Source organism: Anopheles coustani, chromosome 2, assembly GCF_943734705.1.
Source record: "Anopheles coustani chromosome 2, idAnoCousDA_361_x.2, whole genome shotgun sequence".
In the NCBI taxonomy this organism is placed as follows: Eukaryota; Metazoa; Arthropoda; class Insecta; order Diptera; family Culicidae; genus Anopheles; species Anopheles coustani.
The window spans coordinates 61,203,002-61,218,042 of NC_071289.1; the positions used below are offsets into that span (position 1 = coordinate 61,203,002).

Here is a 15,041-nt window from a genome sequence, read left to right on the forward strand (position 1 = left end):
TCTGATTGTTTAGATACAAATCTTTACTTTCCACGTGGGTAATAGGGACGTATTAAAATACCTTCTTCTACAAGTGTGGGACGCAGGAAAAACTGTTTCCATCGGTCATTCGAGTGGCTGACATTTTCCACAAAATTTGCAAAGGTGGATCCATTGCCAATGTTCTCTAAAATGAACGGAAGGACGGACGAAGGAACTCCTGCCGCGTGGGAAGATTTGCCCACGACGTTGCAGCTGCTGCTAAAAGTCGCTTGCTAAACATAACAGATCGACAAACAGTAAGACCGGTGTTTTTTCCTATTAATGACTGCTGAAGTTATCAGGAGAGGGAGGTAAAAAAGTGGCGAAAGAAGGCGGGCCAATTGAAAACCGAAATAATTGAAGAAACGATATTTTAAGAAAACAATAACTCATCGCGAGAAAATAAAAAAAAAACCAATGGCACCCTTAGAAAATTGAAGTTGAAAAAATAAAATCACCATGATAAAATGGAAATTGCAAATATTACAATGCATTCTAAAAGAAACGATAACTAATGTGAGGGAAGGTTTACCAAGTGTTGTAGTAAACATAACAGATGGCCACCAAAATCGGAAAAATTAAAGACAAAATATTCGTCGAATCGATTGAAGGTTAATAATCCGTCATCATGTATGCTTTAAAAATACACATTGGATGAAAAAATACTTATACTACAATTACATAGCATTTAATTGAAGAAAATAAAACAAACAATGCCAGGCTGCAAACATTTTCCTGGAACAAAGATATAAAACACTTTCACACCCCATTTTTTATTGGGTTGGAAGCATAATATTCCGTTCCGTCATTCTGAGGCTTTTTTTACCTCTCCTTCCAAAATATAACTGAAAGTTCGTGAGGCCCGATTGATTGAATCAGAATGTAAATTAAGCGACGCTTTTATGGCTACCCTTTGTGGTACACAGTTTTAATTACACGCCGGAGTAACCGAGGTGGTCGCGATGGGGAAACAATTAATTTCATCACCAGTAAATGGTAATTATTAAAATCTTTAACCTCACCGGAAAAGCTTGCACCAAATAGTATACCCCTACTGTTACTCATCTCTCTCCCTCTTTCACTTTTACTATGAAATAAAAAAAAGATTTGCAATGGGATTTACATAAAGTGATGTGGGTGGGAACGATGACTTATTTCACCAATCAATTTTCAATCATAGTTTGATAATGGAGATTGTAAAAAACGTGCTCCGGGACGGTTGCGATTAATGTCGTGCGATGATGTTTTTTATTGAGTTCCATTATGCCACTACAAACGCACAGGGAAACGTCCACCGCGAACGATCGGGAAAGATAATCCTTGACAAACTCACCGTTATTAACGGGAGGTTGACAAAGCACGTCCCGCTTTTCAGCTACGAAAAGGATATGTCAAGCGATCGAATGATGAAGTAGATTTTGAATCCCTCGTCCAGAAAGCCGGAGTTTTGCCTTTTTCACGAAAGCGATCAATTTATTCAATTGCTTGAGCATTGCCGATTATTCAAAGACCTTCATGAACAAGGCTACTTAAGATGGCATGGTTTACACGGGTCAAGAGATACGCGAGGGACATCCCATCTTGGTAGGTTTCATCTCTGCGAAGAATACCCTTCGCTTCGGTTCCATTGAAAGGGGGATTGAAAATGGATCAATCTCCACATCCGGCCGATATTCGGGGCCTTGTTTGCAGATTTCCGGTCGACGTGCAAAGGCAGGAGTTTTCAAATAAAGGGTCAAAGTGTACGGATACCCTTTTTTACTTTAAAACATATCGCCTATTTTGGTTGTTCACTCTTATTTTTTTCCCCCGATATTAAAAGCCATTCACCGGACGGCATTATTTCCTACGTTCCGTGGAAACGGGGCGCGCATCGCCATCGTTTCATTTCCCGTGGCGGCTGCTGATGCAATATTCAGACACAACCATTGGTAACCGTCGAACTGGCTAACTAGGGCGCGCTTGAACGAGCGCCTCCATTGTGGTTATAATGTTTACCACCCCCGGCCGGCCAGTGTTGTATCCTTTTTTTCCGGCATATCCTGGCGGGCGCTTTTTCAGTACCGGTTGTACCGAGCAATGGCTAGCAAAATCGGTGGATAAATAACCGACTCCGTAGGCACATAGCGCGTAGAGTGATGTATTATTTGCTAGGTGCCTTAAAGTTATGCATGATTTACGGCATGTAGGTCGTTTTTCGGTTGGAAACTTCATCGACAGCGTTTAACTTGGACCGTTTGAAACCGTACGATACTTTGGTGTGGCTTGAATTTCCATTATACCGAGAAAGAATGGCTCCCATTTGAGCGAATATTGGCTTAAATAATAGTGAAGGTAAATTGGCGAGTTCGATAAATTTCGTGTGTATGTTCTTTCACGAACCATAAAAAACTAACACATACTAACCAACCGTTCGGAATGCACTAAAGTGGTACGATTGCATACACTACATGAAAAAAATAAACCAAGCGAAAACATAAACGGCATGCAAATATAAAATATAACTATTTGTCCTGTTGCAAAAATACAAATTTGATCGAATTGCCGAAGGGTGCGAAACGGGGGTGGTGGTGGCCGTCCGCCAACGGGGAAATTGTAGTGAATAATTAGCGTGCATATTCCAACGAAACAAACGCACACAAACACACACAATCAAACAACGCCATTGATCCTAGATGAAATGGGTGCAACGGATGAACTATTATGGGTGTGGACACACATTTGAGTTGACTGTCGTTTGTTCTAATGCTTGTTTTTATTTTTATTGATAATTTTCTTATTTTTAAAAAATTAGACTATCTATCGTGCTGGCGCATATAAAATGTATAATAATCATCGTTCCGTTCTATGTTTCGCTTTGAACGAACTATTTTGCTTATCCACTAGAGTTCTGTTTTCCATCGGTAGAATTGCCGAGGCGTTGGAGTTTCTATTTACGAACGATTCATTTTCCTCATATCAATATGTTCTCGTAATTGTAGCAGAACGTTGTTTCCTCTTATTTTTGTTTTACTTATTAGGGCGTTACAAAAGTAATTACGAAAGAGAGGCCATTGGGAAAACTGTCTGTATTGGAATGAAATTGGGAAACATCGCATCTGTGGGAGGCACCGGAAAGGTCGCAAATAAATATCTTAAGCATTAGATAAACTGGAAGCAATATCTGATGGAGAAAACGGGCAAAGTTGCCGTACACAATCTCCTAAGGGGAAATAAATTTGGGCTTTATGAGCGGTAGCAGCTAATCCTGTAAGTGAACGCGCCTAATGAAATATATGTGCACATATTCTAGCAACGAAATGGCAAATGATCCGTTCCAAAGTTTCTCGCTGCAACGAACGTTGTTTTGTTTGAGTAAATGTTTGTTTAATCAATAGCCCTACCGAGTACCGAAGACTTATTTGCTAAACTGTAGACCGCTGCTACATACGCTTATCGATATAAATTTCTAATCATCACAAGGTTTTAAGATACTTGTCCTCTGCATTCACGCAACTCTATTGCCATTTGCCAAAACGAAGTGGCAGTCACCATATTTTTTTTCCTATATCGTGTACCATCATCTAGCTAGTTTCTAGTTATTTACAGTATATGTCGAAACGATACTCTTTCCACTATCCCTCCGGTACACACTTAGCCTTTCGGAAGCCTCTGTCCAGCAGCGTTTAATTTTTTACACATGGGAAAGTTATTATCTCGTTATATACTTCCGCGCGGAAGAGAGTATTTTCTGTTGTCTACAATTCGAGTGTTGTATAAAGTATAACTATTCCTCGCTACATGCGCCATTGTTTGGTAGAGTGTAAGATAAAAGAAAGTTTGATAAGAAATCGTAAGGTTAAGACCAGCTGACAGCATAGCATAGATTAAATGAAAAAAAAACCTGAAAGGTCGCCATCAAGAGACGGCCTAATAAGAACTGGTACTTGAATTACGATATTGTTACCTAGCAGAAATATGCATAAAGTTAAATAATGTTACGTACCTAGCGACTGGGATTTTAAGGGATGAGAGAAAGATATAGCAAGATCATCAAGAAAGCTTAGATCGTACCGCTGGAAAGCGCCAAATCAATATGAAATATCTTATCTTCGTCCACATCACTTTGACGTGCGTTCGAATACTAATTTTCACGGCTAATTTTAACAAAATCAAATGACTGAATATTTTCCTAGTGGTAAAACCAACTCGCAACTGGAGGTGTTTCAGTTCCTTTCGCTAGCCGTGACCTAATCCTGTTGCCTTTCGTTGAAATGGTTGCAATGGTAGCACTCGTTAACAAATATTAATAAAGTGAATTTAGATAAACAGATGCTTTAGATAAATAGAAGGAGCTCCTCGTGAACGGGAAGGCACATGAAGATGGATGCAAGTTTCCAACTCTCTTTTCTCTCTCTCTCTCTCTCTCTCTCTCTATCGCTCTCTTTCAATTGATTTGAACTAAATACGGATGCATCATGTGAGATTTTTCGGTCACTATCGAATCGGAAAAGAAAGTGAAACACAAAACATGACAAACCCACGGTGGAAAAAGTGTAAGAGGATGGGAATGATGGGACGCGAACGATGTATTCGAGTGATCGAGTGCACAACTGCATGTTGTCTGGACAATGAATACGATTTTATATGATCCCTTCTCGAATTGAAACAAATGTGGGATGTTTCCTTGAGCCAAGTTGGTAGTTTCATAGGCGCTATAAGAAGAAGTCTTAATGTTTCAATTTCAATGGTTTTGCCAGTCAAGGCAAATACTGTTCTATCGGATCGTTCGGCTTTGAATGTAAACGAAATCATTTGGTATAGATTTATAGCTTGTAGAAATACTGTACCGATTGACTGATTAGTTAAAAATACTACTGAAACAGAAAGCAATACTACTGACTCTAAGGAAAAAGGGTAAAAGAAGGATGTAATCGTGAAGTTTGTGATTGGCAGCCAATGCAACAATTTGTAATAGAACAACAACAACATTATACGCTATCATTACAAGTCATGGATGGAACATAAACAATACAAATAAAACCGGATGCAATGTCGATGAATGAGGAGGGCAGCAGGCAGCAGCCAGGGACAATCTCAAGCCAGGAGAGCGTAGGGTGCGAATATGTGGCCGGCGATTGTGCGGAAAGTATGCAAGGATGCGTTACGCCACATACAACAACACGCTGCACACTACAGTGCGCCGGATGCATCTTGCGATGCGATGGGCAGTGTCGGTCGTCACCGCTGATCAACAGATTGTCTGGATCTTGGATGCAAGCGCGCGCGCTGCGTGTGCGGGATGATGTGTTGGCCAATTTGATGGGTGGTTGTGAAGTTGAAGACACATGGCGAGTGAACGGGCGGGAGGGGAACAAGAAGGAGATACACACACACTCAAGGGTGCAGAGAGCTCACAGTACCTCCGTATCGTCGTCGTGGTCATCGTTCTGCAGCTGTTGGCGCCCGTTGGCCGAGTTGCGGTTGTGCTGCCGCTTCGGATCGAACGCATCGACAACGATCTGTTCCGTACCCTTGATTTCCGCCCGGCAGAACGGACAGCCCTGGGGAAAGGAGAACGATTCGGCATCGCGAAGTGAGAAGAAGAAAGAAAGAGTAGAATTAGTCGAGGTTCTTCCCGGATTCGAAGCGAAGGACACACAACCACACAGGGATAAACACACCGATGTGCAGCAGTGTCCTTCTCCTCGGATGCCTCTCACGGATGGACGATGGCCATGGTATGAAACAATGGAGCAAGCTGAGCATGCCGTGGGTTAGTTTCTTTCGGTCAGTAAGCTATTTTACAGTGTGTTTCTTTTCCCTCATTTAGCAAAGGCGCAAGCAAATTGTTGGCGTGTTTACGGTTTACGATTGCGCTTTCGCTGAGCGAAAGCGTTGTGTATTTTGCTGTCTCAAAGTTGTTGCTGACCTTTGTACGGACCACCTTCCTTCCGAGCAGGAGTCGATTGTGCACGCTTACCTGTCCCTCCGAGTCCACCTGCCACGCTGTCAGGCATGGTGTGCACAGCAGATGGCCGCATGGCTCGATGCGAATATCCTTGTCGTTCTCTGCACAGATTTTGCACAACTGGAAGGTGCTTCCTGGAAGGTGCAAGGATCATGAAGAAACAAAAAACGAGAAGCATGGTCATTAGCGTTGCTGCAATGTAGGGTCAAATAGTTTTAGTGTCTTCTCTAGAGATGTGCGTACTGAGTAAGAATGAGTAAGTTCGTTTTAACTTATTTCTAATTTGAATCCTCAACAGGTTTTCGAATCTTATAAAAATAAATGAGCAAATAAAAGGATTGTTAGTCCACACGGCGTTCGAATCCCAAGGAAGGTTCGAATCGGAAGTAGGGATTCGAATCACAAGAGTGAGTAAAAGAGTAACTAGTCCTCACAGAGACTTCAATCCGTACAGGAAATTGTATGCCGATTAGGGATTCATAACCCAATCAACAGGGAGTCGAATCCCGTAAGTATGATTATAACAGGGTTTGCATCTGGTTGGGATTTCGAATCTATGTTTAGAATGCGATTCCTTGCTACAAATTCAAATTTTTGTAGTTTCTCTTGTACTCAGTCTTGGGACCCAATCCTTACTTGGAATTATTTGCTTAGAATTTAAATTCCTCATTGGAATTCGAACGCTGTGGCGACTAGCAACTCTTTTGCTTAAACATTTATTCTTTTGGAACTTGATTCATTATTAAAGATTCAAATCTCTTGCGGCAACAAATAATTCATTTTTCGCGTTTTACATCACAAAATAGTGACTAAAAGATTCGAATTGCCGTGATGTTTGTTCAGTCTAATTAAAGTATCTAAAAAGATTTGTTATTCTCATCATTAGTTTGCTCTTCTATTGCACTCTCTCGATTTTTGTCACGTTGTAAAATTTGAGTTGTAGTTGTAGTTTTTAAAACAAATGAAGATTAACTTTCTACCTATCTTGTGACGCTTCTTTAGCTCTAGCCGCCATCGACGCTTTTCAATGATGATTTAGTAAGTATAGTATTTTTTCATTCAGCTCATCTCTCGCTCTACTTCACTATTATTTAATTCAATGTTTTCTCCTGTAACATCAAAAACGTATCAAAGCTACATATATTCTATTTCTGGTATAACCTTCGCACTCGTTAAACGACTGAATGAAACATAAACGCTGAGCCTAACTATGCCCCCTCCCTTCATCTGCCACCAGCTAGGAAATATTGACCTTCGCCAAGTCAACGTTTACACTATTCCAAAATTGATGTTTACAACGCTTTGACACATGATGGCATTGACTTTCCACCCCTGGCCTGCCACCATGATACGCACCCATCTCGCAGTAAAGCTCGTACTGCTCCTGCGTCACGGTGATATGATCCTCGAGCGGACTCTGCACGGCAAACGAGAGGTCCGGGTTGTTTGGCTTGCCGTCGGGGTACAGGTAGAACCCTTCCCTGCGGAGTGAAGCGCAGCGTGGGTTGTTCGATTCACCGACGTCGTAAAACCACGGGATAGCCGAACGCAAAAAAAAACGGGCCGCCGGAGAACATGGAGGTGCAGAAAGAAGAAAAAAAAAGTACCGTATTTCAATAAAGTTGTATTGGAAGATAGAGAAACAAAGCGAGCAAAAGCCGACGCTTTTAACTGCCAGCAGGATCGTCTGTCCCACGCCCTTACCTATGGCCGTCTAGTAAAGCTTGACATAATGACTTGTTCTGTGGGATCGTCTGCAGGATTTCGCCCTCTTGCGTCACGTACCCGATCGCCCACTGTCCTAACCGGGTGCAGGATAATCTGAAATAATTAAAACATTAATAATCAACCTTCCGCCGTGGGTGGTGACGGTGATGGTGGGTTTCCCTCCCAATCCGAACCCCAAGGCCGGAAAGGGAAAAGCCAAAAATCCGACGCAAAATCGACGGGCAAATTCGCTGGAAGGAGAAATGGTTGGTGCGTGGGGATGGCGCTCACCTGAAAACATAACTACCAGCCTTAGTGATATACTTTTGTAAGCGTGCTTTGACTTCGTCGTAGGTTAGGAAAGCTACGTAGCCCGGGTGGGTCACAGCAAGGATTTGCCAATTTCTCAGCAACGTATTCCAGGGTTGAAACAGCCTGCGAAGAAAGGTAGAGATAAGTGGGAAAAAACGGGTGAGATAAAGATAACCAACGGGCTCATGGCATTCGCCAACCTACCTTGTAAACACATCAAATTCAAAATTTGATATATAATCATTGCACGTTAAGTCTATGGTGGTTTTAAGCGCCATCGCTTCCAGCCCCGAGGAGATCGGATGCACCTGGGACAGCTCGAATCGAAACAGCTTCCAAGGTACGAGTGTGCTGGAAAACAGAGGAGAAACAGTTTTACGTTAACATATGATTTTTTCATTCGTTTGTTTTTAATTTATATCTCACGAATCTGAAAGCTATAAGCGCTACAAAACGCTTCCATTTGTCAATTGGTTTTCGATTGGGGAATAAAATTTGCTTTTGCGAAAATCAAACAATCTGTGTCTGTATATATTTGTTTGCTTATGCTATTTCTAAACATAAACATATCAAAGTTTCAACGACAATATTGAGTGGCAGAAACGAAACAAATTGAAATTTTTAAATTTTGCTGGACATTGTCGAAATGCGTTTAACAAAAACGTTGCTATTATCAGTGATGTTTTTGCAATTTTTAAAAAGTTTAAGCTTCGTGTATAGGTCGCTCATAAACGTTAGTCCATTTCCGAGGAAATACAATGTTCGTTATAGTAGACGTTTAATCGTTGTTAGTAAAGTGGTTTGACATCTCGTTATAAATGGAAAATGACAATAAATCTGTTTCATTTTGCAATATAACCATGATAGCGTAGAGTGATTTTTCGTTAAAAAATGAATTCATCAAATAAACTAACTTCCATTTCTCCGCCGGTAAATTCAACTGATTAAAAATGAAACCGGGAAAGATGTCGATGGAGATTCATTTTACATAGCGTACATTTGCAGCACACTGCCCGCGTGACTTAGCATAGCTCTTAGCATCTCGCTTTTTGAACTTTATTATCAATTCGTAATTCAATCAGAATTACAGCTGCCAGTCTCGTCCGCGAAGACGGGAAGCAATTAGAAGGTATGTCATGAATAATTACAAATCATTCGACGTGGGTAGCGCCAAGAAGAACTGCCGCACCGTACGGCAAAACCAGTTGTGAGACGGTGAGAGCGACGCAGGCAACGAAAAAAAAGGGTTCGGAAGAATGAAAACGAATCAATTTCTCATTCGAGTTTGTTGTTTTGTCCCTTTTTCCTCTCCCCAGCAAGGAAGCAAACATACAAAAAAAAGGAAACTAACCAGAATTCAAAAAGATTTTCATTTCTTTCCACTTCATTACCAATCCTCCCCCCGTGAGGGTGCGGACGGTGGGAACGTGAAAGAGGAAAACGTTGCCGAAGGCTTTTTTTTTATCTTGCCTTCGTCTGAGCTTTCCCTTTTTTCCCTTTTTATCGGTGAAAATTTCTGGTTTGGATCACTTTTTTTCCCTCAACACTTCCTTATCCATGCCGGCATTCACTTGAGTTTAATGATGCCTTCGCGCATTCGTTAGTGGCGGATAGGACGGACCGGGCCCAGAGCGGTGGTGGTAGTGGTGCCGGAAGTTCTCATCATTAAAAACTCATCCTGCACTCATGACCACCGTATGTGCCGGAGCTAACGACACACCGACACGGCATGCCACAAGGAGCCAGTTTTCCTCAGCCTTCAAAAGCTGCTGACGACGCAAGATCGCGTTGCAAAATGAAGGCGGTCCGGAAAAACGGATGGATTTTTCTCGTTCGACAAACCTTCTCCCTCCCCCCCCCCCCCCCCTCTCTCTCTCCTACACACACACATGTCCCATCCCCAGCAAAAAAACGGCGCTTTACGTCGTCGGTTTCCAATGGCGATGAAGCTGGTCGTTCGATGGTTTCACGACCAGCACATGCCAAACCTCATACAACCCGAGCCAAGGTCCTAGGAAACGAGGGTGGTGGTTTTGTGTTAGTTCTCTCCGTTGTAGTTGAAATTTTTAATGGCGACTTTTGCACCTCGGTGGAGTGAATCCTTGCCAAGCGTGGAATCGAAGCGTGGCAGGAAAACGGATATTGAAGTGTGTTAAATGATAATGGAAGCGCGCAAGGCGAACGACATTCCAACATGCGGTGCGCACCACCTGAGGTGCAGGCGAATGTAAATCTGCTTCATCGGCATAAAAGGATGAGACATTCGAGTGCACACTTTGTGCATTGGTTTTCTTTCCCTTCCCAGCCCAAGTTTGGTGAAGGCGGGAAATAAATTATAATTGTAATTGAAATTTCAGCCCCAGAGTAGGGACAAGGATATGAAAACCTTATGATTCCACTTCTTTCCGGGCATGCGGAAAAGATAGAGAAATTCAAGTCAGGACCATACTTTAAGCGAGTCCTTATGTTCGATAGATGCGCCTTTAAAGCGCGCATTTTATTGCGGCGTGAACATTCCGTCCAAAACATCCGCACCACAAACGAACGAGGATCGGATTCGTGGGAGGGAAAGCATCGCTCGATGCTCGTCGGAACGCTCCGAGCATACGGCTGCCCACACGATTGTTTGTTCATCTCTCATTTAATCAAAAACCCTTCCATCATCCATCCGCCCTGGTGGAAGATCCGAAGAAAAAGAGCACACACCACGTAGGTGAATATCTTAACGGGTATTTTTATTTCTGTTTTCTTGGGCGCCGGGCCTTCGCTTCGTTGGAACATTTTAGCAACCTCTCCGAAAAAGGGTCCTTGTCGAGACGAGGAGTTTTGCAGTTTAGAGAAAGCAGGACGAGCAGCACATTTTTTAGGCGAAGGTAGAATCAACCTCCAAAAAAATTGCCGCAACGCGTTCGGTGCTGCTCGCTTTTTCTTCGTCTGTGAAGTATTTTCACTTTGCTGCGCCTAAACCAAAACGAGAAAAGGGGGAAAAGAACTGCAAACCCACATGCGGCTTCTTTTCTCAGGTTTGATTTGTTCTATTTTAATTTCGACAAAAAGCTTGCATTTTCCGTTAACGTCGGCGACAAAAAAGGGGTTGGAAAAGCTTCACAAAAATCGTGAAGCACAAAGATGGAAAGTCGTGCAAAAAGGTGAGTGGAAAAAAAAAAGAAAAACCGAGCCCCAAAACACCAACGACGGTGTAGGAGGTGGTATTTTTCATTTTGTTATTTGCGGGCTCCGGCTTTGTTCCTTCCCGACCCGTTGCACTTTTCTCTTGTTATCCTTATCCCGGGATGTGTGGAGGGGTGTTGGGCGACAAGAAGCAATCACTTTTAATTTACTTCCCCCGAGTCGGTAATGGATGTGCCCTTTTCCCGCCTTTGTTTTACGCTCCACCAACCGAAGCCGGCGTTTCGGGTGGGGGGTTTTCCTTCTGTCAACAAGCGTTTTCCACCAATTTGTGTAGCACTAACTTTGGGTTCGTTCCGAAAGGGTCCTTGGGAGGGTTTATTTTAACGCCGGCTTTGACTATGTGGTTCCTTTTTTTTCCTGAAGATTGTTGGTGTGTTTTTGTTTTGTAAGTAGAAGACTAAGTCGCGTATGCTTTTAATTACATTTAAAAATGCCTTATAAATCGCGCACGCTTGATGTAACTTCCTTCAAACACCCAACCCATCCTCGGTGGGAAGGTTTTACAAAGGACGTGAATCTCGGCTTCTCTCGGCGGCCCGAAATGAAAAACATGAACGAAAAAAAGAAGGGTCCGGAAAAACGGCTTACTTTCATTAAATTACACTAGAGTGTGCGAGGCTGTAGTATGATGAAGTGTATAAATCAATTAATGCTGATTATTTCTCCACCCGTTCGTCAATCCCGACCTTCCGGACGCGACCAGCAATAGAGCAGGTTTCCTCTACGGGAAAGCTTTTCAAATGGAAGGTGAACTTGTGAAGGGATAAAACACAATCCTATCGAAACGGGTTACGTATACCGAGAATGAAAAGGGTTAAAAGGATCCGAAACGTCGGTGCCGTTCCGTTTCGTAAAGTTCAGCCCGGCTAGATTGAATTAATGAAAACCAGAATTGAAGATAATGATCAATCGTCTCCCTATGCGCGAAGATGCAGCGCACTGAAAACAGAATAGAACATGAAGAAAAACCAATGGAAACCAATTCTACACACGCTGACCACAAGCCGCGCGCGTGTGTGTGTGTGTGCGCACACCGCACGTATGTGCTCGTTAATTTGCTGCGGTATCTTTCGCTTTTATCCTCGGCTGCCTCGGTTACTGAGGGGAAGGATGCCCGCCCGGGTTCGATCGATACTATCGAGAAAAATTATGTCTTCACGTTTTGATCCCCGCTGATCCCCAACCGAAAGGAAATGAACAAAGAACGGGGTGCTGAGTGTGGGTTCATCGTTTTTCTTTTCGTGCCTGGAAAGACGAAGATCGATTCACAGAGGCCACCCCGGGGGAGGGAAGCATTTTGAAGTTGGAGTTGCCTACGTTCTAGTTTATTGTGGGCACGAATGGTTAAGGCGGAAAAAGAGTGATGGCGTGGGTTAAAAAGGGGTTTCCGAAGGATAATTTAGAATGTTCGATGGTACCCCACTGGAACGAGGTTTAGTCCATAACATAAATATCACGTGAAATACAAACAAAACGATCCGTACTTCAATTCGCCGAAAAGAACATCAAAGAAGGTATAGTTTTGTAACACATAGGCAATTGTTTTTTAAAACGTGTAATGTTGTCTACGATTTTACCTTAAATTTTATTAATAAAAAAACATTTCTACCTGTTCATCAAATCGTTTTTACTTTAATTAATCTTTATTTTTGATCAATTCCAGCATATTACTGCAGTTTGGAATCAATCTATGGTCCTGGAAATTATAGTACTGAGTACGAATCAATAAGTAAATAGTATCTCAAAAATGAATTGTTGTATTTAAATGATCGAAGGTGGTCTTTGTAATTCTATTGTGATTTGAATTCGAATGACGGATTTTTATCCACGAGTCAATGAGTAAGTGAAACTGTGAATAGTTGGTACCGAGATTTAAATTCCTACAGAGGAATTTGAGTTCTTGTTTAGAATTTCAATTTTTAATGCGTAAAAAAAGATTTATTCATTATAAATATAAGAGATAATAATTCTCTCTTTAGAAGTAATAAAGAGGATAAGATCCCTCTGAAGAAATGAAATTTCGTGATTCAAATTACAAAATAGTTACTAAATGTTTGATAATATTTGATGATTCCTAAAATTGTATTATTTAGAAAACACCATGAAAACCTAATCAAAATTACACATAAATTATGAGATTCATTATGAAGATTCTTTTTAACAAGGTTTATGTATTCAACCATTAGTGACAGTTGTGGAGCGATATAATACAAGTTGGTTCCTTTGCAATTAATGAGATATCATTTCGAATCACTCGAACACATTGATTCATATCCGTATATTTATTTAATTACATAAGCAAAAGAACAGCGGAACAAAACGATAGATTTCCCGAGCAGTCGTTCGGTGCACGATTAAGGCGTCAGGACAAGAGAACGTAACAGTATAGACAACCATCGAATGAGATACATTCGCCTCCTTCCAGTCGCCCACCCCAGATATCCTCCAAAGGCGACGAGCTGAGTAAATTGATTTCAGACTCTTATCACACGCGTCGAAGGGTGTACGAAGTAAGCAAGTACATCTAAGCGGATAACTAAGCGTATCGTGCTGCCGCAAGTTGTCCTGTAGAGTGCGGAAATGCAGTTCCGACCCTCGAACAACAACAGGACAGTGTGGTGTTGTGAAAGCGCGTCGGGCGGAAATTGATGGTACCATTCCCTAACATACACACACCCACACACCGGTTGAGGTCTTCGCAATCCGGTGGCGAATCCGCACACCGATGCACTTGCATTAAATGTGCATTGCTTGCAAACCATAGCTCCCGAACAGGGGTGGTATCGTGGTGGTATCGATGTACAAGCCAAGGAAGGGCGGAGACATTACGTGGTAGGAGTTGTGTTGTTGTTGAAGTGCTGGCAAAAGGCGTGCTTCTGTAGGACGACCGCCCGAGAGCTCGTCGCAACTACTAGAATATCGCATTTAGTTTGTTAACAAACAGCCACGGAAACCCACCGAGCGAAAGGAAGCCTGACGATGCGGGAGGATAGCTTTCCACGCTTCCTTTCCACAGCTACCACCTGTCGAGTTCAACTTCCTTTTTTTTGCTACTCCATTGGAGGATCCCGCCCAGAAGACAACTTTTTCCCGCATTCCAGAGAGTCATGTGCACTACCGAGCGCCGATGGAGGTTTGTCCCGATGGCTTCAGCATCCCACGGCGAAAACCGAACCGAATACAGTTGCTAGTGTTTTTGCTTGCCGTGACATCCACGCACCGCCATCCGCCAACTTACTCCCGTCGGAAAGTTCCGTCCGTGGCTGATTTATAGCGCAAAACAAGTGAACTTCTGGAATTAAAAGGAAAACAAGAAGGAAACCCACACAATCTCTTTTTTTGCTTTGGCTTTTGCTTTTCCAGACAACTCCCTCAAACCAAACGCGTGTCAAACGCAAAGCTGGTAGACATTTTCGGCCACTTCCGTCGAGCGCACTCCAGCGGAAATGTTGTAGCAGCGCGCGCTCGTTGGTACATCCGGAACTGGGCGAAATGAATGACTGTCCTTATTTAGTGTCCATTTTCCGACCCCGCGCTATGGTTGGCGCTTGCTCTCCAAGTAGGACCTGCTTTCCGGTTGTCACCAAACGAAAATTGTGGATTACTTCCCAGCACAGGTTGAGAGTTCGATCTGGTAAAGCCACATCGCATCCAGCGATATTGGGAACACAACATTTTCCATTGATGACTGACTGAAGTGGGCTAGGGATTGGCTAGGAAAACTCTTCCACTTACAAAATAACCTGGCTGAACATCGATTTTTGTGCAAAATTCAAAAGTCATAAGAGACATTATATTTTGTAACACTTTCTATTGGCAGATATAAAGCAATCGAGTTTGTTGCAAAATAAAAGAAGTT

The 15,041-nt window shown here is 42.5% G+C and overlaps 1 protein-coding gene across 1 annotated transcript in view; it reads right to left on the reverse strand.

Annotated features, from left to right (window-relative positions):
* Positions 1-15,041, reverse strand: part of LOC131266610 (serine-rich adhesin for platelets) — a 77,174-nt gene that overhangs the window by 6,327 nt on the left and 55,806 nt on the right. Inside the window, exons 3-8 of the mRNA XM_058269201.1 lie at positions 8,195-8,341; positions 7,970-8,113; positions 7,676-7,792; positions 7,328-7,452; positions 5,984-6,105; positions 5,424-5,564 (exon numbers count right to left, since the gene is read on the reverse strand). Of these exons, the coding sequence (XP_058125184.1) occupies positions 5,424-5,564; positions 5,984-6,105; positions 7,328-7,452; positions 7,676-7,792; positions 7,970-8,113; positions 8,195-8,341 (796 nt within the window). The remainder of the gene's footprint in view (positions 1-5,423; positions 5,565-5,983; positions 6,106-7,327; positions 7,453-7,675; positions 7,793-7,969; positions 8,114-8,194; positions 8,342-15,041) is intronic.